The sequence below is a fragment of the Aulostomus chinensis genome, chromosome 11 (genome assembly GCF_037954235.1).
Source record: "Aulostomus chinensis isolate RoL2024-O1b breed Wild chromosome 11, RoL_Achi_v1.0, whole genome shotgun sequence".
NCBI lineage: Eukaryota > Metazoa > Chordata > Actinopteri > Syngnathiformes > Aulostomidae > Aulostomus > Aulostomus chinensis.
Window position 1 is genome coordinate 3,300,738 of NC_141330.1, and position 27,139 is coordinate 3,327,876.

General features: G+C 45.6%; 1 protein-coding gene across 1 annotated transcript in view; it reads left to right on the forward strand.

The window, feature by feature from the left end:
• The first annotated feature begins 6,390 nt into the window (after positions 1–6,390).
• The window catches only part of thsd7ab (thrombospondin, type I, domain containing 7Ab), a 158,075-nt gene continuing 137,326 nt past the window's right edge, over positions 6,391–27,139 (forward strand). Inside the window, exon 1 of the mRNA XM_086217750.1 lies at positions 6,391–7,019. Within this exon, the coding sequence (XP_086073876.1) occupies positions 6,872–7,019 (148 nt within the window). The 5' untranslated portion in view covers positions 6,391–6,871. The remainder of the gene's footprint in view (positions 7,020–27,139) is intronic.

A 27,139-nucleotide genomic window follows, 5' to 3' on the forward strand; every position in this document is an offset into this window, starting at 1 on the left:
CCCTACTGTGTTGTCTGGGTATTTTAAGCCACCTCTGAAAGCACAAACTTGGTACAATTTCAGTCTGAATTATGTGGTTACGTGGTTTAGTTTTCCTATCCCGTAGACGTCTCACTATTGTAAAAAGCTTGAGTGAACATACTGTGCTTTGAATGGCACTACCCAAGTTAGAGGAAGTAGAATATTTGATTTAGACACCATTCACGGAGTCATGAGGTTTAGGATAAATTGTTTTAAATTGGGAAGGAGCCCGTGCAGGTATTTAGCCTCTGTGGGGTCATTACCACGGCCATTGATGCCACTCCGGTTCGTTAGCTCCTGGCTGTTGTAATGACATTCATTCAAGTCACCTGAGGCTGAGTGTAAATTTGGAGTCATGAGGGGCCAATTGTGAATGCTTGTTAAATCTCCTGTGAAGGGATGAGGGGACGGTTTTCTCTTCAACGTAAAGTCTTGAGTCTGTGGACAGACGATTGCTGACTGACAGGAAAACTCTGCAAAGTCTTTTCATCAGCAGGAAGACGTATTTGCATAACCCGAATAAAACTCGCTGGCCAATGACGCGGCGTCTGTCTGGGCGTGTAAACAAACCCCTACTCACAGTAATAATAGTCTGCTGTTATCTGTTTAATTGCAGTGCGCCTGCTGAAGTCTGTAACCTTTCAAGTCGTCCGGCCTCTTCGTCACCGGTTTCAAAAAGAGCTTACTCATTTCGAAGGAAATGTCATGAAGTGATATTAATATCTGTAATATCAACTCGCAACATTTTGATATTCTGTGTCTTTATGAAAACAGAGACATTTCAACAACCACCTTCAACTTCTGGGGAGCAAAAAACACTCCATCTGTTTTAATTTCTCAAAACGTGTCAGATTCATCGAACGGAAATATTCTCAAATCTTAAATCTGATATTTGTTGTTGTTTGTTGCGACAAGAGCCAACAACAACCGCCTCGCCCTCCCTCGGTATCAGAAGCCAGATATGATGACGGTAGAAACCTCATCTTGTTGTTGCTTTGCTCTAATGGTTCAACGCACTGCTAGGACTCTTTTCACAGCCTATTAATGATTCATGACAAGGAGAGCAGTAATTTGTTGTTGATTTATCACCTTTGATTAATAATTTCTTGCAGTCGTCGGCTGATTGTGTTTTCTCTATCTATCTTTTCTCTATCAGTGCAGCATTCGTCGTTTCCTTCTCTACAGATCAGACCTCTGCCTCTGTGTCGTATCCTAGCTTAGTTTTTGCAACTCAACTGCTTTGAGCTGCATTTCCATGTTGATACATCTGTTGCCTGTAAGTCTGTGTAATATTTGATATCTCGATTTTGGGGTTTGTGCCTGAGTACGCTGAAAAAAATGTAACCTTTTCTGCGGATCTCTGATAGCCATTGGCCAGTGCGTTAGCAACAACAAGCTAACAGGCTGCGAATGAGCTAACAGACGACTGCCGCCTCTCGAGTGTCCATTGTGGAAATTCCTCCAAAAGCAGACATGAGTCTCTCACCCTGGGTGGGCTTCTCAGGGAGTGTTAGCCTTTCCCTCCGGGGACAAACTCCATATTTAATAAGAAGTGGAAATCACCAGGTGGAAAGTTTAGCATATGATTTATGTATCTACATTGTACGTTCTGCTCACTCAGGTACACACATCTTTTCATCCGTCCAGTCCAGATTCCGACATGCATCTGTAATTACAGCCGCATTTAATCTATAAAAGGTTTGTATTTTTTGACAAGACGATCTCCACCGGAGGCCTGTTTCACGTACACGTACAAGACGACTTGTGTTACATTTAATTTGTACATAAAAGAATATACAGTATCTAAGAGGAGTTGAATAAGAAGTCACTCACATGGAAGTAGACTCGCTGTGGCCGCAGTCATTTTCTTTCTCTTTTCTTTAATTATTAGTGGAGACACCCCAAGTCCCTGATAAGCAAACACTCTGAGGAACATAGCGACATATGGCAACCCTTTAGAATAATTAGATCTAACCCTAACAAGCTACGGGTTAATGAGGAATTAAATAACACCAACTTACAATACTCAACATATGGTGCAGTGAGGCCGGGACAATACCCGGGGGAAAAGTAGTTTGTTGCAGAGGAAAATGAAAGCATTAGCATTAAGACTGTGCTAACTTGATATACTGCAGTGTGAGTGTGAATGATTAGGCAGTGCCGTGTGAGCTCTTATTGCTTCTCTCACAGGATCTCACAACTTCGCCTAAAACTGAACCAATCAGGAGCCAAATGCAGCGATTTTGGAGAATCACAAAACAAAGAAGAGGCTTGATGGATTTATCAAATCTGGATAAAATCAACAGGAACGTGTAAACAATCCCATAAAGTATAAAGAGGTACCACCATCAAGTTTAAAGTGTATAATGTCAATTTATAGTTGATTTGCAAACATGCATCAAGTTGGGAAGCCTACAGATGGTCATAAATATGAATAGAAGCCTCCGTGGCGGGTGGGTGTGCATTATAAAAATACACCCTTGTCAACATATTCAGTTACAGATGCAGCCACAGAAGCACGTGCATGGAATACGATGGTGTTTATTCACTGTGTGTACACCGCAACTCACGATGCTCTGTGCAAAATATATATATATATATATATATATATATATATATATATATATATATATATATATATAAACTTCTGTGATTGGACATGAGTGGCATTCAAAAACGCCGGCCAGCAGTTTGCAGAGCGACTGCAGGTCAATCCCCTGCCGTCCGTGGGCTCCGTTCTCTCTCTTTACAGCTGTTGTAGTCGCAGTATGACAACCACTCAAGTTAAAGTAATCAAAATCTACTTTGGACTCTTATAGCAGCTTTGCTAGGAAACGAGCCCACAGAGTGACGTGTTTGAGGATCGTTTGCCTTCAGTATCCAGTGTTTCCTGAGTTCAGCATCACGAACTGAACAGGTTTTGAATGTAAGTTAATTCGCCTAATATGTCTAAAAAAACAAAACAAAAACAAAGTTGGACAGTAAAATTGATGGAGCGTATTTCCTTCAACACACCCGCAGTGCCCCCTCCTCTTGCTCTCCTGCTGCTGGATGTAGTGGCTCTCTCAGGATTTCTTCTGACAATAGTTTAAAGCATTCATGGAGTCATAATGTAAAGATGCAGCATATTGTGCTTTATTGTGACTGCATGAATATCTTACAGAATCGGGGAGAGGACTCGCATTGTTGATTATGTATTGAGATGCGCATCAAATCTCTCTCCTGGTTGAGATGCACACCACTAATTTGCGGCGCAGACTAATCTGTCATTCGCTGGTAAAGATTATCCTGCCGGCATTTAAGTGCTGGCTTGTGTTGATTTTTCATCCTGCTGGTTCCTCCCACGTCTGAGCCTTATCTGTTTTCAGTGTCTGTCTGGCTGAATCCGTCGCTGTGCTGTTGACATTTAATGGCGAAGACAGTGACATCCAGACGCTATGTCATTAGCTGACACTTTAATTCTATTGTTACACTGTCAAGTCATATAGACTGACAGAAAGATGAAGGGCATTTTAGGTGCTTGAAATAACTGCAGTACAATGAAAGTCAGGGCACTTTGTACAGCTGAATGAAAGTTTTGATTCTTAAAGTGAGAGCAGACAACCACTCTGCTCCATTATATACACTGTAGAATGACAGCAACCTATAGCCTGAATGAGCTGGCGCTCATGTGCCTTGGACTGTCCTTGCACGTCAGTCACGTTCTCGGGATTCTATCCAACACCTCTTTCTTAACTGGGTTTTGAAGTCACAGTTCAGGCTGTTTTCTGTCCAGAAATCAAACATAATTTTTTTTTTTAAGCTCTTTTCTCAGCTCACAGCCACAGTTGAAGGTACGGTAGCCGAGCAATTTGACAACTCCAGCTTCTCCACCTGTACGACGCCTTCATTACTTCACGGCAGAATCTGCACCAGTCAAAGTGACAGGCTGGCGCTGACTGGTGCACAAACATTGAGATGCATCCTTGGCTCGCCGGCTACCACATCCTCTGACCGGGTGTTTGATGACAGCAGTGTGTTCTGAAGGTCTCCCTGCTTGTCCCTAGAGATTCTGGGAAATTTGCAAAACAAATCCCCATCCAGGAACGAGCTTAGCAGGACCATGATACATATTTGAGGATGCGAGTAAATCTCCCACTCCAACCAAACAAGTTAGAGTTTTCCCCTTCCTATTAGTCTCTTCACGGCTTAAAGGCCCACATCGTTAAGCACTAAAGGCTGTTTCAGAATTTTTGTTTGTTTGTGCTGGTGCGAATCAGTTGAAAGCAGCCTCTGCCTCTCGGCCTGGGAGTGATTAACACTCTTGGCTCTGTTTGACATCTGATAGAGTCTGTACATTTCTATGGTATGAGATCGGCCCAAGCTACTTACACCCCAGCAGTCAGAATACTGTTGACTTGCTGTGCTCATGTTCATCCCACTTCTCATCATCCAGCTTCCTTACACTCATCTCCTGAAAGGTTTGCAATCACATCAGCTCAAAGTCTCATGGCCTGGAGCAAAGGTGCTGTGGCCCCTGGTTCAACCCAGGAACACAGTCACAAGTCTTTTCCACAAAACAAAACAAAAACAGCAACAAACATTAAGACCAGGTGAGGAAACTCCCATGACTCCTCCAGCGTGCTGTCTCGCTCTACATCCGTGGTCCATGGATCAGTTGGAATCGGCGCCGTGCACCTCCTCCGTGTCAGGTTCACACGTCAGTCAGCTTTCCCAGAGAGTCAGAATGTGAGCAACAACGTCAAAATTACATCTCTGTAGAGTGGAACATGCAATCATGTTGTATGACACATACTGTAACAGACTGGCGGGGGGGCTCTGTGTGTGCTGTGTGCACTTAACTGGTAATGATTCTCTGGTACATCTTGTACATGTTTTGATGGTACTGCCAGTGAGCACGGTAGCTTTGTGCTAAACAATATTGAACCCACATCTGAGCAACAGCTGATGGCAACGATGGAGTCCAAACGCTGTGATGGGATATGGCGTTACAGATGGATGGACAGCTGAGCGTCGGAGCCGGGCCAAGTTGGCATCCGCCATGTTTGGTGTTGTCAGAGAGGGTGAGATGCTTGTCTCAGATGAAGCTAAGCAGCTCACATCAGCCCCACATCCAACATGCAGCCAAACCTCGCATTTCAGCGTCGGTGCCTGCCAAACTTTGTGTTTATGTCTAAATGTTTCCTCCAATCACCAGCTAATGTGTCCTTAATGGCCCTGCTACACACAGAGCCATCGGCTAAAACACACAGGGAGGGATGACTCCATGGCGTTTCAAGCGCTCTAGGGAGCCCTCTTGTGGCCACGGGGGCCCTGTGCCATCAGGCTGGAGGGACACAGGTTTGCTCCATGCCCTTGGCAGGGACGACCAATTGCTCGCTCCGTCAGATGTGGAGTTGTCGGCCGCATCTGCTCACCAGGGATCATACCTCATTCCGCTCTCCGCCCAGGTGTGTGTGCACGGATGCCAACGCAACACATGTGGGTAGGCAACACAATGGATGCTATCCTACCTGGGCCTACCGGGAGAACCCCTCTTCTATGGTCACATAAAGGGCCAAGTGCCGAAGCAGTGCCCCTTCTTTTTCTGTCAAAACAAACCACTATGGCATCAAAAGTCCTCACAACCTGTGCAGCACGAGATTTTTAATGAAACGACTCGTTCAGAGAGAAGTGTCGACATGAGGGCCAGCTGCTCGCCATAGTTGCCTGGATGCAAATCTACACACAACAAACCCGATGGGGAGCCTGTTTTCTACCAGCCTACCTGCTGCAACTCGGCTCCTGATTTTTGTATTTAACAGTTTTTTAATTTTTAGTGTGAAAATATTTAACTACGAGTGCAGGAGCTTGTGATTTCTGCCGTTCCATCATTTCACTTTCACACCCCTCTCTTACTAGCATAAACAGCACCCTCCCCTTTATCCCTCTCTTGCGCTCTCTCTCCCCCTCTGCTTTAGTGTTTCGCTCCTCCTTGCCCCCCACCCCCACCTCATCACCCTCCCTTCTACTTTCTCCCGCTCTGCATTAAGCCCTGCTTGTCTCCCTGCCTCTCTGATCCTGGGAGCAGTGCTTATAGGAGCTCCTCAGACCAGTGTGAGCCCTGCTGGTCTCCAGTCGCCTCTCCAGCAGTGCAAGTAGAGGACGGCAGGAGGGGGAAGACGGGTGTGTGTGTGTGTGTGTGTGTGTGTGTGGGGGGGGAGTATCCTTCCTCATGCCCTAAGCAAGAGGCGTGAAAAAGGCTGGGGGGGGGGTGAAAAGTGAGCATGTGAGGGATGTAGAGTGTAATAACAAGAGGAAATGAGAGAGAGAGAGAGATGAGGGCAGGAGGGATTTTTTTTTAAAGCAAGGAGTAAAAAAAAGTGAGAGCAGTGTAGGACACAGAGGAGCGCTAATGAGTGAGCGAATAGGAGACGAAGAGAGAGAGTGAACGAGCAAGCGGGAGGGAGGGAGAGGAACAACACTGCAGATACTCGCCCACTGTCACTGCTCCACAGCCAGAGGAGAGAGAGGCAGCGACGGCAACAAGCAGACGCGATGGAGGAGGAGGGACACTGTAGCATCCATCTGCAGCTCAGCCCCCGTCGCTGACAGCCTCCCTCCTGGAACAAGTTAGAGCAAATAAAGAAAGAGAAGAAAACTACTTCTCTCTGTCCTTCACAAGTATCGGACCTCAACTCCTGCAGGACTGAGCACCATCTTCTCTCTTACTCACACCCTCACTCCCCCAACGTTTCACTTCTTGCTGCCTTTTGGACTAGTGCGTTGTTTTTTTTTTCTTCTTCTTCTTCTTCTGTACTGCCTTTGCTGACCTGAGCTGAGTGGATTTACTTTTATCCTGTGGAGGACCATGGGGCTGGGGTGGAGGGGTGCAGGGACCCTTCAAAAAAGGACAGAGGGGAGCTGTTACCTTTTGGTGACACTGCTGCTGTTCTGTGTTTTCTGGAAAACTCACACACAGACGGACGATGAGAAGTCCATCTACTTCTGGGAAACAGGTACGGCTAAGCCACTAATTAGAGGTTAAATGCGATCCCCTGTTTTACATGCGGAGTATTTGCAAGGTTTGGTTGTGATTTCCTGCTTGCCGTCGCCGTTGCTACGGTGTTTGACCTCCCACACTCAGTCAGCTCGAATCATCTCTGGGTTTCCAGCTCATTAATTATGTTACTTTTATGTATTTGGTTTTTTTTAGGTAACATTTTTTTTTTTTTTTTTTTTGCTGTTGATATTTTTCAGTCACACACGTACAAAAGGCATGGATCTCGTGGCTGCACAACAACAATACTGCCAGATGACACACTTTCCCACCTCATAAATATATCATTTGATGTATAGCTGAACTTCAAAGAAACACACACTTGAAAGATGACCCACAAAAAAAAAAGAAAGAAAGAAAGAAAGAAAAACCCCCCACAGTCGAGCTGTCTCCTCAGACCAAACAGCCTGTGACGCGCAGGACAACTGTGATCCATTTTTGGATGGATTACTTTCATCTCCCTGAGTCTCAGGTGATGCACCATTATTGAAATGTTGTTGCTGCTGTGTGTTACAGCGCACAGATGATTGATAGACGTTGCAGCACAATAGTGCCGGGTGAGGGGAGAGGAGGGGAGTGGTTCTTGATGGTACTGATAGGAGGTGATGCGCTGTCGAATCAGGGTTACTGTATTTCTCATCTTGGCACATGCGGTGCACTGATTGTAGCTGCGTGCATCAGAGGAGGAACCACACGGAACCATTGGAGGATCAGCTGAACTATATAACCTCTGTTTATGGTGCTGGGCAGCTCGAGTTTGAGGAGCTCGGCAGTTGTGTGTCCGTCGAGTTTTTTGAAGTATAGTTGAAGCTCTTCTCAGGTGCTTTCGTACCCACAGCTCCTTGTTTAGTCAGGATGATTGCAACTCAGCTGTTTTCAGGGGCAGCTCAGTTCGTTTGGGAAAGTCAAGCCACGTTTCCACAAATGTATTTTGGTGTCACGTCAGGAAAGGGTCATCGAAACAATCACAAAAAGGTCCCCCAGTTTTGCAGAACAAAAAAAAAGTTTTCCCGTGTGCATGAGGCGGTTCTTCTCGTCTTCTGAGGGTACGTCCTCAAGACCTCGCGCCAGTTTTTCACCGATAGACAACCCCTCTTCTTCTACTGGTTTGTCACAGCCATGCACGACCTCCTCAACACCGCCACCATCTGGCAGCATTCGTATCTTACTTTATTCGCTCCAAACCAGTCGATGGAAACAGACCCAATGCCTCAATTCCTCTTTGTGATTTCTCTCCAATCTGACAGTTTACTTGACAACCCAATGGCGTTGTACTAAACCCACCAAACGGTGGACAAGAGCTCACTAAAGGGGCGTCCTGGTACCTTCCAAACAACACCTGACAGACTTTGCACATTTGGACACGTAGTAGGATAAATGCTGGTCCAAACTCAAGATTTTCTTCCTGTATTTACACTCCTGCTCCGCCCCTGACATGTATGACCAGTAACACCAGTAGTAACTATCTCTCCTACTGCTTCTCTTCCTTCTTCTGGGTTTATGTGTTGGTGAAACGGCTTACAGGTGCGGTACTGCCACCCATCACCGTTCGTAATGATGGAATTTGGTCTGCGTGCGTGAGGATGAACGGTGTCACAGGGAAACGCAGACTCATCAACTGGTTCATATCAGAGAGAACAGACCACAGGTGTGAAACGGCTCTTAATTTACACCAGCAAAAGTGACGTCTGTCGTTTCTGAAGATGCAACGTTTGGAAACCGCAGTTCAAATGAAATGACCGTGTCTTTTTATGTAATCCTCAAGAGACAAAACTTGAGAGGGTTTAGACTCTCTTAGGCCAACACATCAGAACTTATCCTCTCTCCCTAACCCAGACTCAAACAACCCCGTCCCACCCCGCCTCGCCGACCACCAGTCCCTCGTTGACGTATCCCACGTCTCTCCTGTGGTTCTGCATCTTAAAAGAGGATGTGGCTTAGTAAGGAGATTAAAGGAGCAGGGATTTAACAACCCAGGAAAGACAGCCCAGGGAACAGACTTGAGAAAGAGAACGACGGTGTGAGCTCTGCAGGCAGAGAGAGACGAACTTAACCTACATCCACCCTACTGTAGGTCATAGTGATTACGCCTCTCTCCCACGCTACAGCACCTTTCTCCCACACTATACATGCTTCTCAATGGGAAAGCTCTAGGCTTTCTGCTTTGAAATGTAATCCAGTATTGGGAGTTTGTTCTCTTCTTCCCAAATAAAAGGTAGCGCATTGATTTCCACCCTGGAGTCTTTTTTTTTTCGGCGCTTCTTTGGTTTGACAATTGCCTGCCGAGTATTAAAATCACACAGGGCAATTTAGGGCTTTGAATCCAGGCGCCTTTTTTTTTTATCAAAATGTGATTATGTTTGCATTGCATTTGCATACTTTTCCCTGCCAATCGAAGCTTGTTTAAAAAAGAAAACACAAAATGTGATGATGTTTGTGTACATTTGCGGAGTGTGCAGTGGAGGGAATATTCTTGTGGCAAGCGATGCTCTGATGTTTTGCATATTGATGAGCCTTGCTGAAATACAGCCCCTGTCTTCAAAACTGTGGGGAATCGAGACTGCATTGCTTTTATTTCCTTCTGTGAAAATATCTGTTTTGGAAGGTGAGACAGTTCAGTGCTGTTTTGTGTGCGTGCGTGTGTGTGTGTGTGTGTGTTAGTTCTAAGAACTCCATTTAAATGAAACAGATAGAGACAAACAGATATTTCTGAAGGTGGCGGAGAGAAAAAAAGGAGAGTGATTATAGCCACCATGAGGATGATGATGATGATGGGAATAACGGCGTGCCACAGTTTTCCGGGGCCTCTGAGAGATTGCGGGGAGTTTGTCTCCTCTCAGACGCTATTTTCACACCATTATTCTTGTCTCTGCCTCTCAACTCTGCACTCAATGTGCATTTCCTCTCGCATCTCCATCGCTGTGTTTCTTGGCCTGGAAATGGATATGATTTCTTTTTTTTTTTGTCTTTTTTTTTTTCAGCTGTAAAATATGCTGAAATTCTATGTCGACCCTGCCAGTAGTGAGGGGCCATAAGTCAAATATTCATGTGCAGTGTAAGACAGATGCACACATTCAGCAAGTGCATCTTTGCCATTCTAGTGTGTGTGTGTGTGTGTGTGTGTGTGTGTGTGTGAGAGAGATTCATTAGACCCTGTTGGTGAGCAACAAGGTTGTCAGGTTTGAGCTGTCAAGACCTCACACGCCTGCCTGAGGACAAAGCAATTACAGGTAGTCGAGGAGGTGATGTATTCAGGCAAACTCATACGGCAGCATCTCACCCTCCCGCCTCGCCACAGGTGCGCCATAAATGCAGTCTGACGATGACTCGGCAATTAATTTTTTCACACGTTCTTAAATTATGACGATGTGTTGCGCTGAGAACTGCGACCGCGCTGCCTTCGAGTCACACTTCTCATCAGGTGTGTTTCAGCTGCAGGGGTGTTCAGCCGCCTGAGCCATGCGGCTTGTTCACTCTGATGTTGATACCCACATGCAAGGACTTGTGTTTGATGTGTAGATCAGAAACATTTTGACAGTCTGAGCTGAAACAGTGGCGGCAGATCCAAAGAATGATCTCTGTTTCCATCAGGCTCATGATTGGCGGCGCACTCGCCTCGCTTTCTTTATTGCTTTTATTTGCGATTGAATCTGTGTGCTTTTTAAATGTCAAATCGCGGCTGCTATGAACTATTCTGGGCGGGTGTATTTTTGGTTGAAGCCTGAAACGAGACGAGCTGTTGGCGGTGTGTCGCGTGGTCTCTAACCAACCTCGGTAGCTGCGGTTGCTCTGGCTGCCCCGCACTGCACGTGGAGGTGTTTCTTTGGAGTTGCTGTCATTTTGAATGCTATGTCGCAAAAGAAGAATAGGCCCACCATGAAGAAATCCTCGTGTGTTGTACGGTGACATGAGTGTCGGGCACAACAGATGTGGTCAGTGCGGCTGCTCCAGCTGAAGACGGCGGCTGTTGACTGTTGCTACGCTTGCATTGCGTGTGGCGTCCAGACCTGATGTGTTTTGGGCTTTGCTGGTATCTGCTGCTATTGGGAAGCTCAAATCACGTTAAATGCAGGGTTCCGAATTACGGCTGAATTCTGACAACACCAGGCCATCGCATGATCCCTTTGTGTGGATCCTTGTTGTTGTGACAACGGAGAGGTCATTGTTGTCCTTGGGTCTGCAGCTTTCACCATCGGCGGCTGCAGGTTAACATGTTTGTTCCCCGTTTTTTTAGTCGGAGCAGACTCACCGAGAGTGATATTGTTTTGCAATCTTCACACAGTTGCACCTCCACACCTGGACCTTCCTCAGCACCACCACAGTCTGATCTGCCACTGGAGCAGTTGGGGTTAAGGGTCCTGCTCAGTTGCTCTTCATCCCGCCGGTCCGGTCCCAAGCTCACCTCTCAGGCCTTTAGGCCACCACTCAACTACATAAGGTCGTGCTGCTCCAATTGTTGGTTCAGGTTCAGCTCCTCTGGCTGGCACTGCTGCACCTGCTGCACCTATAGAAGCTACATTGTAGGTTTTTTTGTTTTGGAAAGTTACTGCTGGTCGGTGAGTGTTTGCACCAAAATAGTCACGTTGTAAAAACTCTGCTACATCGTAGGCTGCTACATCGTAGGCTGCTACATCGTAGGCGTGATACTTCTTTCCTCTGCTGTCTGTGTATACTCACACACACACACACACACACACACACACACACACACACACACACACACACACACACACAGTATAACACATTAACTGTGCTGCTAAACGATCACTTGTTGCCAGTTTGCTGCTAGCTAGCTTTAGGCTAATTTCAAAGCTATTATGCTGAGAAGATATGTAGAAGGAGTAAACCAACCACAAAAAAAGAGAAAGACTGGCAAAAAGGAGGGAGAGGAAAAGGTTGCACATAGAGAGAGAGAGAAAGGGAGGTGGCTGCTGGAGTTCTGCGTGTCAACGGTCGGAACAAAACCAGGAACAACTCATCCGACACTTACTGAGCTGAACTCAGTCTTGAATTGATTAACTGCTGATCAACAATGACTTTTAACGCTTTGATACTTGAGTTCAACATTGTCCCTTAACATCTCTGCAGCTTGTGACAGAGTAAGATGGCTTATTATTTCATCCAGAAAGAAATATGCAAAGTTTGTGAGAGTTGTGTCGTTGTATCCACAGTGTGTGTTTGCGTGAGCGGGTCTCTACATTTGTCAGCTCCACATCTGTAATGACCTGTCATGTTGCGGAGACAATGGTGTTTTAGTCCCACACACTATTGGACAATGAGGCCTGCTTTCAGAGCTCCGAACGCGCCGCTGCTTGTCACCTCGTCCTGCTGATGTCACCTTTCAATGTACGGAGACGGGGCGAGCGGCGCTGACAGGCCATTGTTAGCTGAACACATTCCTTCCTTCACAGAAGCTCGAGCAATGAAGGATGTCACCCTCGCGGAGGGTTGTTAGTGGCTCTCCCACAATCACCTGCTATTACAACACTGAAGAAAGCCATCCTGGAAACTGATGGCGTGTGTGTGTGTGTGTGTGTGTGTGTGTGTGTGTGTGTGTGTGTGTGTGTGTTTGCTTGCTTCAGTACAGCACGATTATCAAAGAATAGCTGAGGTATTTTCAGGCTTCCTCCCGTCCTGGAACTGGCCCAATACTGACGAGCTCAGATTATCAGTGACTAATGGAAACGATTCCCTCAGAGATACACTTGTCCAACATTAGCTGAACATTTTTATGAAAGGTAGATACTAATTTAAAATTGTACACTGCACTTTTCCCTATTAAGGTGCCAGGGCAATTTACTGAAAATGACTTAGAAAAAAAGGCCTCTGCACACTTAGATCCATGCAAACATTTTCTGTGCTGCTTCAGTCGGCCATCATCAGGGAATTGTTCACCACATACACAGCAGTACGTCTGATAGCAATCAGTGTAATTAACCGAGTAGCGACACCTGCGATTGCTCACAGACAGCTGGGAGTTGTAGTCTAGATGACATTTTTGTAGTTTTCTCAAAATACATTGTTTATGTAGCATACAGTGGATAAATGGGGTGGAAGTAATTTAACAGAGTAAACCCCAGTGTGTAAGAAAGAAAAAAGTAGTACTCGAACATACAAGACATTCACACAAAGCAGAAATACAAACAGGTCCAGGAGTAGAGAAGTGCACGAACCAAGTAACCTGTCCAGTCATCACACAGTACAATTCTTTCTATCAGTCTTTACAGGAAAAAAGTATGTATGCACGCGATCACAATGTTACAGTATCACACGCAAATCAAAATCAATATTTGAGCCTTTTGGGTCCAATGAGTCTAGGGTGCGTCTCCTATCTGAACCTCCACCTCTGGGCAGTTTCACTCGTTCAACACCCTGGAAGCGAAGCGAGGAGATTGAGAGGCTGAAAGGTTAAAAAACAAAAAACAATTTGCTTTTCTTTTTTTTTTAATTTGCAGGTTGCCGATTTCACTGATGCTATGTTTTTGTTTTTTTTAAATGTGACCTTTAAATATGTAATTTGAATAATTACAATTTTTTAATTTAAAAAAGTTACAGATTTTCTTAGTTTTTTTTTAAGACAATTAATTTCTTGTTAATTTTCTGGTAATTTCTTTGCATTTTTTAAAAATAAATAATAGTTCCCATATTATGTGATAGAATTCAGGTGAGTTTTAAAAAGGGGTTATTAGCAAAAAAAAAAAGCAGTAATCCTAATAATAATTAAGTCTTGAGAAATAATTATATTTTAAAAAGTTTGATAAAATACAAATGTATGTTCATACACAGAATTTTATATTCAGTATTCAATTTTAATATCCTTAAAAAAACGGACTCTCCCAAAACCAAGTTAGTTTTACCCATTGATCCAGCATCACTTGTCAATCACCTGCCGTTGCCATGACAACGCACTGTAACGATGGAGATGCGGCGAAAGCGCAGCAGCAATGCAGCTGAAAATACAGAGAAACAAGTGAAAAAGAAGGCGAAACCAGAGCTGACGAAGTACCGGAAGTAGGCACCCAAGGCACTGTGTGGGAAAATGTATAGTAACTTTAATAATTTCATATGAAACCACATAACGTGGCGGCACGGTGGAGCAGTGGTCCTCACTGTGGCCTCACAACAAGAAGGTCCCAGGTTGGTGCCCCGGCTCGGGCACAGGGTCTTTCTGGGTGAGTCTCCATGTTCTCCCTGTTCCTGCTGGGTTCTCTCTGGTACTCCAGCTTCCTCCACAGTCCAAAGACATCAAGAGGGACCAGGTTAATCCAGACTCTAAATTGACCGTAGGTGTGACTGGGAGAGCCAATGGTTGTCTGTCTATATGTGTTGGCCCTGCCATGGACTGGTGACCCGTCCAGGGTGAAGGCTGCTGGGATCGGCTCCACCCCCACCTCCCTTAACAGGATAAGAGGAAGAAAATGGAGGGATGGATGGACCACATAACCTGTCATTAATTCTGGTTAGAGTCGCTGTGGAGAGTTGGCTTTTTTTTCTTCTTCTTTTTTTTTTAAATGTATGCACTCTTACATGTTTCAGAGGATAAACAGTTTTTGAAATTCAGCATCAGAGGCAACGCGAAGCCATGGAAATGCGCTGGTGAAAATGTGTAAGAACTTTGTGAACGTAAGCGTGACCATGGACCAGAGTCACTCCACACAGTTTGTACCAGTGCATCCCAAGAGCCTTTAGGTGAGTAAAACCAGGGATTTCTCTCATCATTCTCTGATAGAGCCTCTGCTTAGTTTGCCCTGATCATCCAAACACACGCATGTCTGTCTGTGTGTGTGTGTGTGTGTGTGTGTGTGTGTGTGTGTGTGTGTGTGTGTGTGTGTGTGCGTTGTGACTTTGGGTAATTGCTCTCATTTACAGCTGGAACCTATAAATTGGTTTCTGTGTCTACATACATAATAGATTTATATCCTCACCTGACCCTGGCGCTGACCTCACTCGTGGGACCAGGTTTAAATTAGTGCCGAGGGCCCTGACAATGATTAGCCTGAAATAGCTGCACACCTGTATGACATCAGACCGTTGTTTTAGCGAGCCGCGAGCGTGACTGACTCAGAGGTTGCTTGGTTTAATGGAAACAGTAATCGGTCGCTGGGGTGGTCCTGATGGAGAGAACCCCTCTGAGATTGTAGCCTCATTCGAGAGACTCGGTGTGACCCGCATCAGCGTAGCGCCTCAGGCCAAACAAGAGCCTGCTAGGTTTGGCTAAAACCTGTTTAAATGCCTTAGCAGCAGGCAACAAGTAGGGCATGCATATAAATGAAGATCATTTGCTTGGGATTTTGATATTGTGTTGCAGTGTGCCAGTGGGTTTTATTTTAATTCTTTATGCATTTTCTTTTTGTTTTCATTTTAAGTTCAGTTGGAGTGGAAATGGAGACTAATTTTGTCTAGTGTATTTGAGCGTGTGTGTGTGTGTGTATGAGTGTGTGCGTGGCCCCCAGCAGGTTGCAGATCCCTAATCAGAGAAGGCGAGTAGCCATGTGGCATCAGCATCTTTCTGGCTAATGGAGAGGAAGTGATTTTTCAAAGACACTTTCTGTCTCAGTGGGATAAAAGAAGAAGAAGAAGAGAGAGACGAGTGGTGCTCAAACTCCAGCGGTCTGAGGTTCAGCGTAGAAAAGACACACCGCGAGCCAACTGTGTGCCATGACATTGCACTTGATTTTAAAAGCATTCCCAGCACAATACGTCACGCTTGACCCAGATTGATCTGTTTTGTGGCTTTAGAGATATTACTCCAGCCGCACTCTCCACTCCAGACTGCTGCATTTTTTAAATGGCCAATCCATCCAAGGGAGAAAGATGCCAAAGAGATGCCAGCGTTTGTTCAATCTAAATGGCAAAGCTCATGCTGATACAGGAGCGACGGCGGGCTCAGAGATTACGCTTTATCCCAAAAACTTTATTTAGAGTGACATAAGAGGATTCCCGCGGCCGTGCTCCTCCATATTCAAATGACTCGTACCGTGTTTCAGATGGGTGCTGTGTCACTGAGCTGCAGCGGCCGGCCGCGGCACGAGTAAGCAGATCAGCGATGGATGGATTGATGTTAGGTTTGCTCTGATGATCAGCTTTGACCTGACGTATCAAAGTGACATGTGCTGCAGCTGTAATGATAATTATAGCATTGGGAGACCTGCGCATCCAGCAGCACCTCACTCCCACGGAGCCCCAGAGGGAGAAACGTGTGTTTGGTGGCCACTGGATAGTTGTTGTTTCCACAATTGGATGAATCCGCGTCCCCGAGATATAACTCGTCCCCTTAAACGAATGAAAAGATTGAGGCCACTTATGAATCGAAGCTGCCAGCTCATGTTATCGTGTGACCACAGTTACTCATAGTGTGAGGAAAAAAAGTTACAATGTGGGGCAACGAGCTGATAAAACTGTGGGAACAAATTACATCTCATCGCCACTGATTAATGAAATTGTGGGAAGAGTTAAAACTCCTGGTTACAAATTAATCAGATTGAGGGAACAGCGAACATCGTGACCATAAATTCTTGTGCAGGAACAACTTGTTTCTTGTGGCCACTGAACGTGTCGTCTCTGACTGGGTTTCCACTCTCGGTCCCTGCACATTTACCTCATATCCCCTCCTACCTCTGCCTCCTTGTCAAGTCCAGTATATAATCTGCTGCAGTAGAAGGACGGCTGCCTTGCGTAAGGACTTCGTGCAGCTGCAGCTGACGGAGCAGGTATTTCTTTTTCATCTCCACTGGAGTCTCGAGGTAATGCCACAAGCTGAATCTGGGAAACATCTGTTCTGCGATTTTAACTTTGTCTTTTTTCTTTTTTTTATTTCCCCCCTGCTTCTCCAAAAGAATGAGAGACTGCGTTTGTCTCCTCTGGAAAGGTCATTTCCCTTTGGTGTGTCTCAACATAAAAGCGCATTCAGCCACAAGTGGAAACACAAACAAATCATGTGGTCGTATTCAGGACGGCGAGTACTTCTGTGGTCAGGGGAGTGGCATTCAAACAGGCACAGAGGCATCTTCGCTCGTCTGAGAGGAAAAGGTGGTGGCGCCGCCGCCGCCGTCATCGAGGAAGGCAGTGACATTTACCTGTAAAGAGCACGTACTGCCTTCTGCGATGTTATTCCAATAAAGAACTGGAGGAGGCTCAGGAGTAAATATCCAGCCGGCAGCTCCGGCATTAATCCTTCATCTCTCCTGCCGTCCGTCACCTGCTTTCCCTCGGTGGTTGTTAGTCACGGACATACTTGACGTCATCTTGTTTGTTGTTTGGGCGTCGTTAGAGCTGATGTAGAGGTGGCAGGATGGATTCACAGTCAGACGTTTGAACCGCTTTAATCTACCGTGTGGTCGAGGAGTCACATTAAAGCTTTAATATTTGGCCGAATATGAGAACCGAACCGCATTTAACCGCTGCTGCTTTGAATCTTGTGCAACCACCTCGCTTTTGACATTGATTGTTACTGTTGGTGCTGGTTGTGCTGCTGTTTTGACCCCATTTCAGAATGATTCTTCCTATTTCGATGCTTCTGTTCTGGCAGCAGCTGTAGCCAGAGGCGGTATGTTTTTAGGTTGTCCTTTCCTCCACTACAATCCCATGAAGCCTCTTTTTTATTTTTTTTGGGGGGGGGGGGGTGTCATCAAATTCGGTGCTAATATCTTCCTCGGTCAGTGTCGGCAGGACCCCTGGTCTGTTCGCCCTCCGTTCTAGCGAGCATGCAGGATACATTTAGGCCTTTTGTCTAGAATAAATGATTGACTTCTCATCATCCCGCATCGCATTTGTCTGCGATGGAAAAGCTTTGACTCAGCGTCCAGTCCCAGGGGACCTGCAGTAAGTCGTCGGTATCGGTCACTCAAGCTGATCTCTCACATTGTTGAGTTTGAAGCAACAAATATGAAACGCCAACCGTCGAAACACAGTCACTGCCTTCCATGCTGCCTTCTAATTTGCTGTTTTTAACATATTTTGCATTTGTGATGTCAAATGTAACGCAACATAAAAACAAGAAAAAACAGAAAGGCAACTGGTCTACTTGCACAGCATCATCGTAATCACGTCTCCCCGGGTGTGAAAGACCTGTGTGTGTGTGTGTGTGTGTGTGTGTGTGTGCAGTGGGAGAGTATTTCATGACATGGAGGCCATCCTAGTGGAATCATGTGTTCTTTGTTCATCGAGTAGTAATACTACATGAGCTGTCAAAAGGATGTGAACAGTGTCATTTGCTTAAAGTGGCTGTCAGAAGTTCAGTAGTTTTAGGGGAAATCTTTTCTTTTCTTCGATGTGGCCTGAAGTTATTTGAAACAAGAGAATTAGAGAACCGTGGCACAAATTTGGAGTGTCTGTGGGATCAAAAAATACCCCCCCCAATAACCACGATCTCAGCCAGGGCACCTTATTCCCGGCGTGTCTGAGTGAAGGCCGGCGCTCTCTTTGAAAATCCTTCCTCTAAGCAACAGTGACAGGACAGTTGCTTTAGGTAATCATTTGTGACAGTGCTCTCCAATCTGGGGTCTGATGGTGATGTTGTGTGGAATTGTGTTGTGCCCTTGTGCCCTGATTTTAGTTCAACCACACACTGATAACATACACAAGTGAGAGAGTGACGAGCAATAAGTACCAAGAGTTCGTGGGCTCACTGGTGACTCCGTGAGGCTTTGTTTGAGCTAAGTGTCGATCCAACGCTATTAAATGTCAGTTAACATGCTCATATTTGCTAAATCGCAGCTCATGCTAAGTTCATCTCGGCTTGCGATGCGCACCCTCTATTCCTCTACGCTCCTTTCGTATTAACGTTACATTTCGATTCATTTATTTCTATACAGTCTGATTTGACTCTGTGGACAGACAGACAGGTCAGTATTGTCAGTCAGCAGCAGAGCCACACGGGGCGCACGTCTACAAGCATTGCTGGGCCCCAAAATTCTCATCTGTGCACGTGACCACAAGGAGACACTGACGGGACAAGCTGGAACTTGTGTTTCCGAGTGTTTGTCATGTTTCACCTAATAATCCTATCAATTACCACGCCTGGTGCCTGGTGCTCTTCAGGGTGTTACCCTTCACGCTAACAGGCGACACTTTCTACCAGCACAGGGAGGGAAGGAGGGAGAGAGAGGGAGAGATTTTTAACAAATACTTTGATTCATCGTAAATCTATAAATTATACATGTGGTGATATTGACCTAATTTTCATTGGTGGTGGCTTTTTTTTTGTTAAAAAAAAAATCATTGATGTGCACATGGCAAAAGAAAGTGCAAGAAAGGGGTAAAAATGTGGACTTGAATGCCAAATAATCCACTGTATGATGAAAGAAGGAAGACAGGAAGTCGAGGGGATTTGCAGGCATCAGAATCCATAGAAAGGAGTTAAGGGTGAGAGTGCACACCATGCCAGGCTTAAACACTAGCATCACCATAATAAGCCAGAAATATCTGATGGTAGCGGGAGAGGGAGAGTGATAGAGAGGCTGGCTAATCACCAGTGACAAGCCCTTGGATTAAAGGGAGGGCAGCAGATGGCCCCAGGCAGGCCAGGGCCAACCATATAGGAAGATCCCAGCAGGTTGAACAGGCTCGCTAAACACTCGTGCTTATAGCAGACAAGAAGCCCAGACACTCAAAAGATTTATATTGAGAGGATCAGTCATTCCACGCAAGGAGAAACTGGAACCGTTCCATTTGGTGGTCACTGCATGGCGAGACGTGGTGCGGTGCAGCTTTCAGGGCAACCTGGGGCCACAGTAGACGATCACTCCCGCCTGTCTGGAAGTCCAAACTTTACCAGACATAGAGGAGAGTAGCACGAGCGCAAGTATTTATTTGTAAGCCTCTGTGCTGGTGAGGCCCTGGGCCGGAGGTGTGTCCCACCGTCTGTTCATCCGTCCTCCTTCTCTTCAACATGATATCTCTGGAAAACCTTGAGGGAATTTCTGAAACTTTGCCACAAAGCTCCACTGGGACTCAACGAAGGGCTGAAAAGTTTTTGCTGGTCAAAGGTGGCACTTATCCGGTGGGCACACAACTGCTGTGCTGCCTCTCTGTTGGCGGGTTTGGCTGATTCACCCTGCCGGAGGCATGAGCTCTCTAAGTGCTCAAGAGTTTTATTTATATAATTACTATAATTCTCTCGAACTAGAAAGTGAAAATCAGAATGTTAATCCCCTTAAGGGGCACTTTGTTGTCCAGACAACCTCTGGTTGGAGAGAAAATGTCATTTGTAAGGATGTGGGGGGGGAAAAACAGCCAATTCTCATCTTCCAAGATGGAACCAGAAAGTGTTCCATTGGACTTTTGCTTAAAAGATTAATTCAGATCAGATGCACGCGTGTTGTTTTGATAAATCTGATATTCATCCATTGTTGTCCTGCACAGCCAGGTTGTGTTGTTGGTGTACCTTGATCACAAGTTGAAGGTGTGTTGTTTCCTGTGAAGGTGACGGGCTCTCGCAGGCCCGTCGCCTGCAGCTCTTCATCCAGGAGCACCGAGCGAGTGTCCCTTTGTTCTGTTCGCCCCACGCAAAATGTAAAACCATCTGCTGACAAAAAAAAAAAAGAAATGGCAAAACGAGTGACTGTTGTTTTGTTAACATATTTTTTAGGGATCAATGGCTGTCAGTGCGAACCACAGCAACGAGTATTGAATTTCCCGAAGCAGCAGCATTCCCATTGCGTTGTCAGTAATTCAAGAGCGCTGCTCCAGCTGCAGAGGCCTCTCCTTTGAATCCCTCCTGCTGTTGTTGGTTACTTTATTGAAAATTAATGCATTAAATGGCCGTTGCTGGAGCAGCACGGAACATTAAAATGTATCAAACACTGAAGCCAAGAGTTCAGCCAGCGAAACACACACGTCTGTGGCGTGAGGAGCGGCGCTGATGGTTGTTTCATTCAGTAATCTCCGTAATCAGTCGGAGAACCGTGTGATGCACCTGTGAATTTTTGTGGCAGGCTAATTGAGGGGTCTCATCACATGACAACACGGCCGTCCTAGTATTTAAGATGACATGACACGCGTGTCTGTTCAGATGGGACTGTCTTGGATTGAAAGCCCAAATATCAGTGCAGGCCAACACCAGCAGTTCATGAAGTGATGGAGGGAAGGTGGAGACATGGAGCTGATCATTTATCTAAAAAATTATCGCGTCAATAAAGAACCACGTTCAGCAGTCGGATCCAGGCTCACTGTCTGGATGATTCACCAGTGGCGGATTGGCTGTGGTAGTAAGAACCAGTACCACCTCAAACAGATGCATGTTGCTGCTGCGACACCATGCGACTGCAGTGATTGGTCCTTCTCACTTGGGTCTGGGTTGAACTTGGTGCTAGTTTTGGAGCTAACCCATGACTTGAAGCAGTTGACAAGCAAAAAATGTGACCTTTGCTTTATAGAGTTGTAGCAGTGATTCACTGTGTCACCCGGCCAGAGCCCCCGGTCTGCTGCCTTAGGTTTTCCTCATGTTGTTACTAGAGAGCCAGTGGTTACTTCACTATTTCCAGGTTCTGTAAGGGGGGAAAAAGCCCCATTTTCAGGATGTTTGCATCGACCTTGTACCAAGGTGTCTGGTCATGTGACCTCCCAAATTATTCTGGTCAAAATGAAATGTTTGTATTTGATTTTGCCAGATATTAAACGCCAAAATATTCTGGTTCTCTGTGGTTTGACCTCCAATGTTTAATCAGCAAGGTTATTCCTGCTGCTGTTGAATGTTTGCGTAACTCAAACTACAGTCTGGAAAACCTTCCAACTCTTCATCCAGCCATTGATTTAAATATCTGTTGGTCCATTAGCCTTTGTCCTCTCACCATGCACAATGCTGTGGGTGGATGGCGTGGGCCTGCACTCACGGGTGTCTCTTCACACAAGGTTTTTTTTTTTCTTCTGGCAAACACTTACCCTGATCAACACACACGCAAACACACAGTCCCAGTGAGACTACGTTTATAATCCACAGAGAGAAAGTTGGCGTTTCCCTTTAAGACCACGTCACTTACCAGGCAGCTTTGTACGAGTTTTAACAGTCGGGGAAGAGAACTCCTCAGTGGTCACACCTCCGCTTGTGTACAGCGCTGTGCCAGCGTGTTCCAGATTTTCCAGAAGTTTCTTTTCCATTCTTATCTCTCGCCACCTCTTTGTAGAAATGAGTCAGAAGGTTTTCTGTCATTTCTCCTTAAGAGACTACAAATCAGACATTTTAATCCTTTCTGAGTTTAGTGATCGTGCAGCATTGCCTGGATCAAGTCAAGATCGTATGCTTGTTGACTTGCTGGGAAGTGAAATCTAGGTTAAAATCTTTTTTTTTTTTAATCTTACCTTTTTTTAACTCTGAAAATATATTTTTATGCTTTTGTACAAAGTGATTTATGTAAACCAACTGATATTTCATCATTCCTAAATTTAAAAGAACCTTGTTCACCTTGGTACTTTTGATGGTGTTGTTTTAATTGACAGTGCTTCAATAAGAATGTAGCAACCGTTTTCAACCCATAATGTCAATTCAATCATGCATCAGCCCTCAGCTTTTTGTAGTTTTTATGTTACGTCTCCAAGAGCTTTGACTCGTTTGTCTGCTAGCTAGTAAACTGCTGCGTCAGTGTGTCTCGGGCTTGCTTCCAACCCTGTTTTCTTCCCCCAGAGCACCGTGGTTACGGTCCTGCTGGCAAGAGAGTATTCATGTCGAAAAAAGTTCATTGGATTTTTGCACAAGGTATTTTACAGAGGACAAGAGCACAAGATGGGCGTCATCTCTCTCCTTGATGGTGCTGCTAATCCCGCCCATGCTTACCGCCAGGACCTCAGCTGAGGTTACTCCCCATACCTCCAGTTTCCAGTGTCTCAGTAGAATTCCTCTCAAGGTGACTTCCTGCCTTTCCGTCACTCACGTATACATCAGAGTAAAGTTTCAGCTGGACTTGGTGTTTATGCAAGGTTCATATTGATAACACAAATCAAGTTTGACTCTCAAATAAATTTCCTGCCGTCTTTGACAGAAATGTAATTTGTTTTGTTGAGGTTTTCAATCACTCAATTGTTGTGATCAAATTCCGCCATAAAATATGCAAATTGCCATTTGGCAGTTTTGTGATTATGCCAGCTTTACTGGATTGTGGGAGAACGCAGTTAGATCCAGAAATGTGCAGCACATTATAGACCGACCGTAGAGGAGACGAGGAGCCGTGCCGCAGCATCGGCGTGTCCTTTGTGGTGTAGCTGCGTACGCCCCTAAGAGGACTCATTAATGAACAGGCAGCCAAGACAACCCTGGCAACTGTAATTCATCATGGCACGTGTGACCTCTCTCCTCGCAGCCACTGGCTGTTCTCGCTGTGCCCTTCTTCTTCCTCCTCTGGAGCCACGCAGGAATGGACTCACGACTGGAACCCCGCAGCACATTTACTCTGGATGTTAAAGGATGTTTGTCTCCTCGTCTCCCTCTTTATTGGTCACTCTAGTTTAAAGTTTCCGGTTGCTGACAAAGGCACGCCTCCTTCCTTCTGGGAAAGTAGCAGCATCAAGCATAAATTCTGCTTATTCCGCACGTCACACCGGGCAAACCAGCCATTGCACTGATGACGTCATTGCATGTCACTCAAGATATAGTAGATGGAAAGTGGCACAAGATTATGTTGACCCTGAACCCTGTCTGCAGGCACTTACTGCATGTCTCTCAGTGGCACGCGACCCCAGCCCCCATTTGTCAAGTATTCTCAGTATGAGTGCTTACCAGTGTGAGTAGTTACTTACTTTACAAATGTTAAACTCCCTGAAACAAGTTAGCCAAAACCTGTATTTTGGACTTGTAATTTTGATGAAGATTGGCTGTCTTATTTATGTGCGGTCGGACAGTCTGGAAAGCCCACGTTATAAATCTGTGTCATCGAGGGGGAAGCACGGAGGGAATTTGAAGGGCACTTGGAGCACTTGAACCACAACTAATTGCGAGACAAAGCTTGAGAAAATGTCATCCATCACCTCCGTGTTTACGTTCTCTCAGTTCATTTTCCTGAAAGGGCCCTTTTTGAAAAGCCAGCGAGGATGAGGAGGAGGACGATTGCTTCAGCTCGGAGGCAGTGAGGAATTGCCAGGGTGATGTAGGCATCAGTGTTTGGCGTGCTCTTTCGCTCAGGATAAGAAAAGCTACTTTTTGTATTGAACTACAGTCCTGCCAGAAGTTTGAGGGAACTGCCACTGAGTTTTCTTTTTTAAAAACTCAAACCCGATGATCTGTCGGGTTAAGAGTCATTAGCTAAAACATTTCTTTTACTTCGGTGAGACGTGGACATGTATCGTCTCAAAGATTCTGAGGAGAATGAGGAGGTTTCCTCCACCTCTTGACCAACAACACACCCTGTTGACACAAAACTCACTGACAACATAGAGGTGTTGCCACAAGCCACGTTAGTTTGGTGCCAAGTGGATGCTAACGTTCTAAAAATATGATTGTCTCATCTGCCTGGTACCAAACAGGCCGTAGGCTCCAGAGACACTGGACAAATGGCAGCATGTGCAGTGCTGGGAGGAGGTTCAGCAGCCGGTCAGTTTGTGGACTTGTGACGAAAAAAAACAGAGTCAGACGGGGCCCTGCACTGCTAGTGTGTGGTGAGAGAGAGAGAGAGAGAGAGAGAGAGAGAGAGTGCGCATTCAGGTGAGATAGTGAGCCGAACCTGAAGCTGTACAGTGCGGCTTCACTCCCAAGTTAAAGTTCCACACATCAGATGTGATGCCACCGCCATACACGGTGCCGCACACCCTAGGCTACGGCAGCACCAGCGCCAACCAGCCCTTGCTGGCTCATTTGAGGTGGGCCAGCTCTAAATGTCAAGCTCGGGCCTGTTAATTAGCCTGATGCATACCTCTGAAGACCAGTAATACATTACAATGCTAGTGACGTTGAGACGCTTGGGCGAACGCTACATGTTGATTAATTCTACTGTCGTTACCATCGGGTGACTGTGACAACAGAGATCAAGCTCCTCCCCATCCCGCGTCATCGCTCTCCTTTTCTCTCACAGTATTTCCCCTGTTTTCTCACATGAACCAGTGATAGTGGACAGGAGAATCCGGTCTGGGTGTTGTTCACACATGTAGCCAGCCAGGTTCTCACCTACTGGAACTAGTTGTTTGGTGGCCCGTGAGCAGAGAATTTTGTACGTGTGTTATTGTGTGCGTCTTGGTGACAGTGAGCCCTTGAATGTTCTGGTTGAGTCACACAGAAGTCAGACGTGACACAGACTGGGTACGTGGCAGCTGGCAGGTTCGTGTCTGTCTGTGATTGTTGAGATAAGTTTGGGTTGGACTGCAGGGGCGACTGCGGTTTCTTCTTTTCAGGAGCGACTGAAGGCTCGGGTCGTGTTTGAGTCAGTGGTCTGCTGAGGCTTCTGTCAGTTGATAAACTGGTGCGGTTTATTTCACGGCTCCTCTCTGTAAGGACACTGAGCGTTGGTGCAAAATGACGGTCGAGAAACACGTTTGTGCCCTGACAGTAAGGCCGTGTTTTTATTGTATTGATGACAGAGATTTTACATTCCTAACTAAACAAATTCTGCTGAAATGAAAGTCTGGAGGCGTTATGTTTTCAGGGTGTCAGTCGGTGGTCAAAGGTCGAGGTCACTTTAAGCGCCATGTCCCTGGAACCCCTCCGGGGCGTTTCTTCAGATGCGGTACAAACATCCACTTGGACTTGAGGATGACCTGGGACAATGTCACCGTTTCTGGATAATTATAAAGATGATAAAGAGATTTTACCTCCTTAAATTAATCGAAGCAGATCTACCGGGATTTTTTTTTTTTTTTTTTTTTTTTAACACTTGTAGTTTGGAGTTTTGTCAAAACTGATGAGGAAACTAGCAGTGATTGAGCAATAAAAACTAGTAGAGCAAACATTCCCTGTGGGACTGTTAGAGTTTATACCCGTCTCCCTGGCGTATTAGCCTCATTCTCCTTCACTTAGCCGCTCGCAATCGACAACAGCGGCGGCGTGCTCACTATTTATTGGACCATACATCATGTATTTATCAGGCTTCTGTCTTGCTCCTTGGCTGCGAGTGAAATAAGAATAAAGAAATAACACAGCCTACATCCTTGTGTACAAGGACCTTCAGCTCTCCGGTGTGTCATTAGAAGTTCTCGTCATCTGTCAGCGGCCGTAGACAGGCTGATGCAGCCCTCCCTCAGCTGGGCGCACCTGCCTCGCTGACAGACTGTGTGTGTGTGTGTGTGTGTGTAGGTGTAGGTGTGTGTGTGTGTCTGTGTTTCACGCACACAACCGACAGGATTATATAGCTGTCACAGCTGTCACTCAAGCCTCCAGCCGCCCCTCCACCTTCACACATCCTCTCCCTGCCCCCATCTATGAGCTGCTGACAGGTGTAGTCATGGCAACAGAGAAAATATGACGACTGTATATGTCAGAGTGTCTTCCCGGCTACCTCCGTACCTACCTGCCCAGCACGCTTGACCTCAGTTCAGTGGGAATCTGTTTCACACATTCACACAGTTAATTATGTGGCGAGAGTTTCAGAGGGGGAACAAGAGGAACTTCTGCAACCTTTTCTAACTTGTTTTTGCAGAGTAAACATGTAATTAAGATTAATTATGGTGTTTTTTATGGCGCTCCCTGCAATGGCTGCGAAGCGAATTAAACCGTGGTGAATCTGATCAGTTACACCTGCATTTAGTCTACAGTGACATCTCCAAATGGCTGCTGGGAAATCTTTCATTGTGTTTTTATTCACCACCCAAGACGGTAATGTTTAGGTGACATTTCTCAGAGACTGTGATTCAGGTTGTTTTTCAAACTCTTCTAATGTGAATCCACGACTAAGAGCTTGTCAAAAGTATTGGAAATGAGCCTGAAGTATTTCATGAAGGCCTGTGTAATACTTTCTGAGAAATTAATCAACATGTCAAAGCTCCAGCAACGAGAACGGAAATAGTAAAAAAAAAAAGAAAGAAAGAAAGATATCCTGGATGTGCTTCATGATCCAGATCAGACTGTAATTGGTTTGTCCTTGGACTGCAATGGTTCCATGAAATGTCATGTAAATCAGTCAGGTTTTTCTTTTCTTGTCCTTTTTTTTTTAATTTTATTTTTTT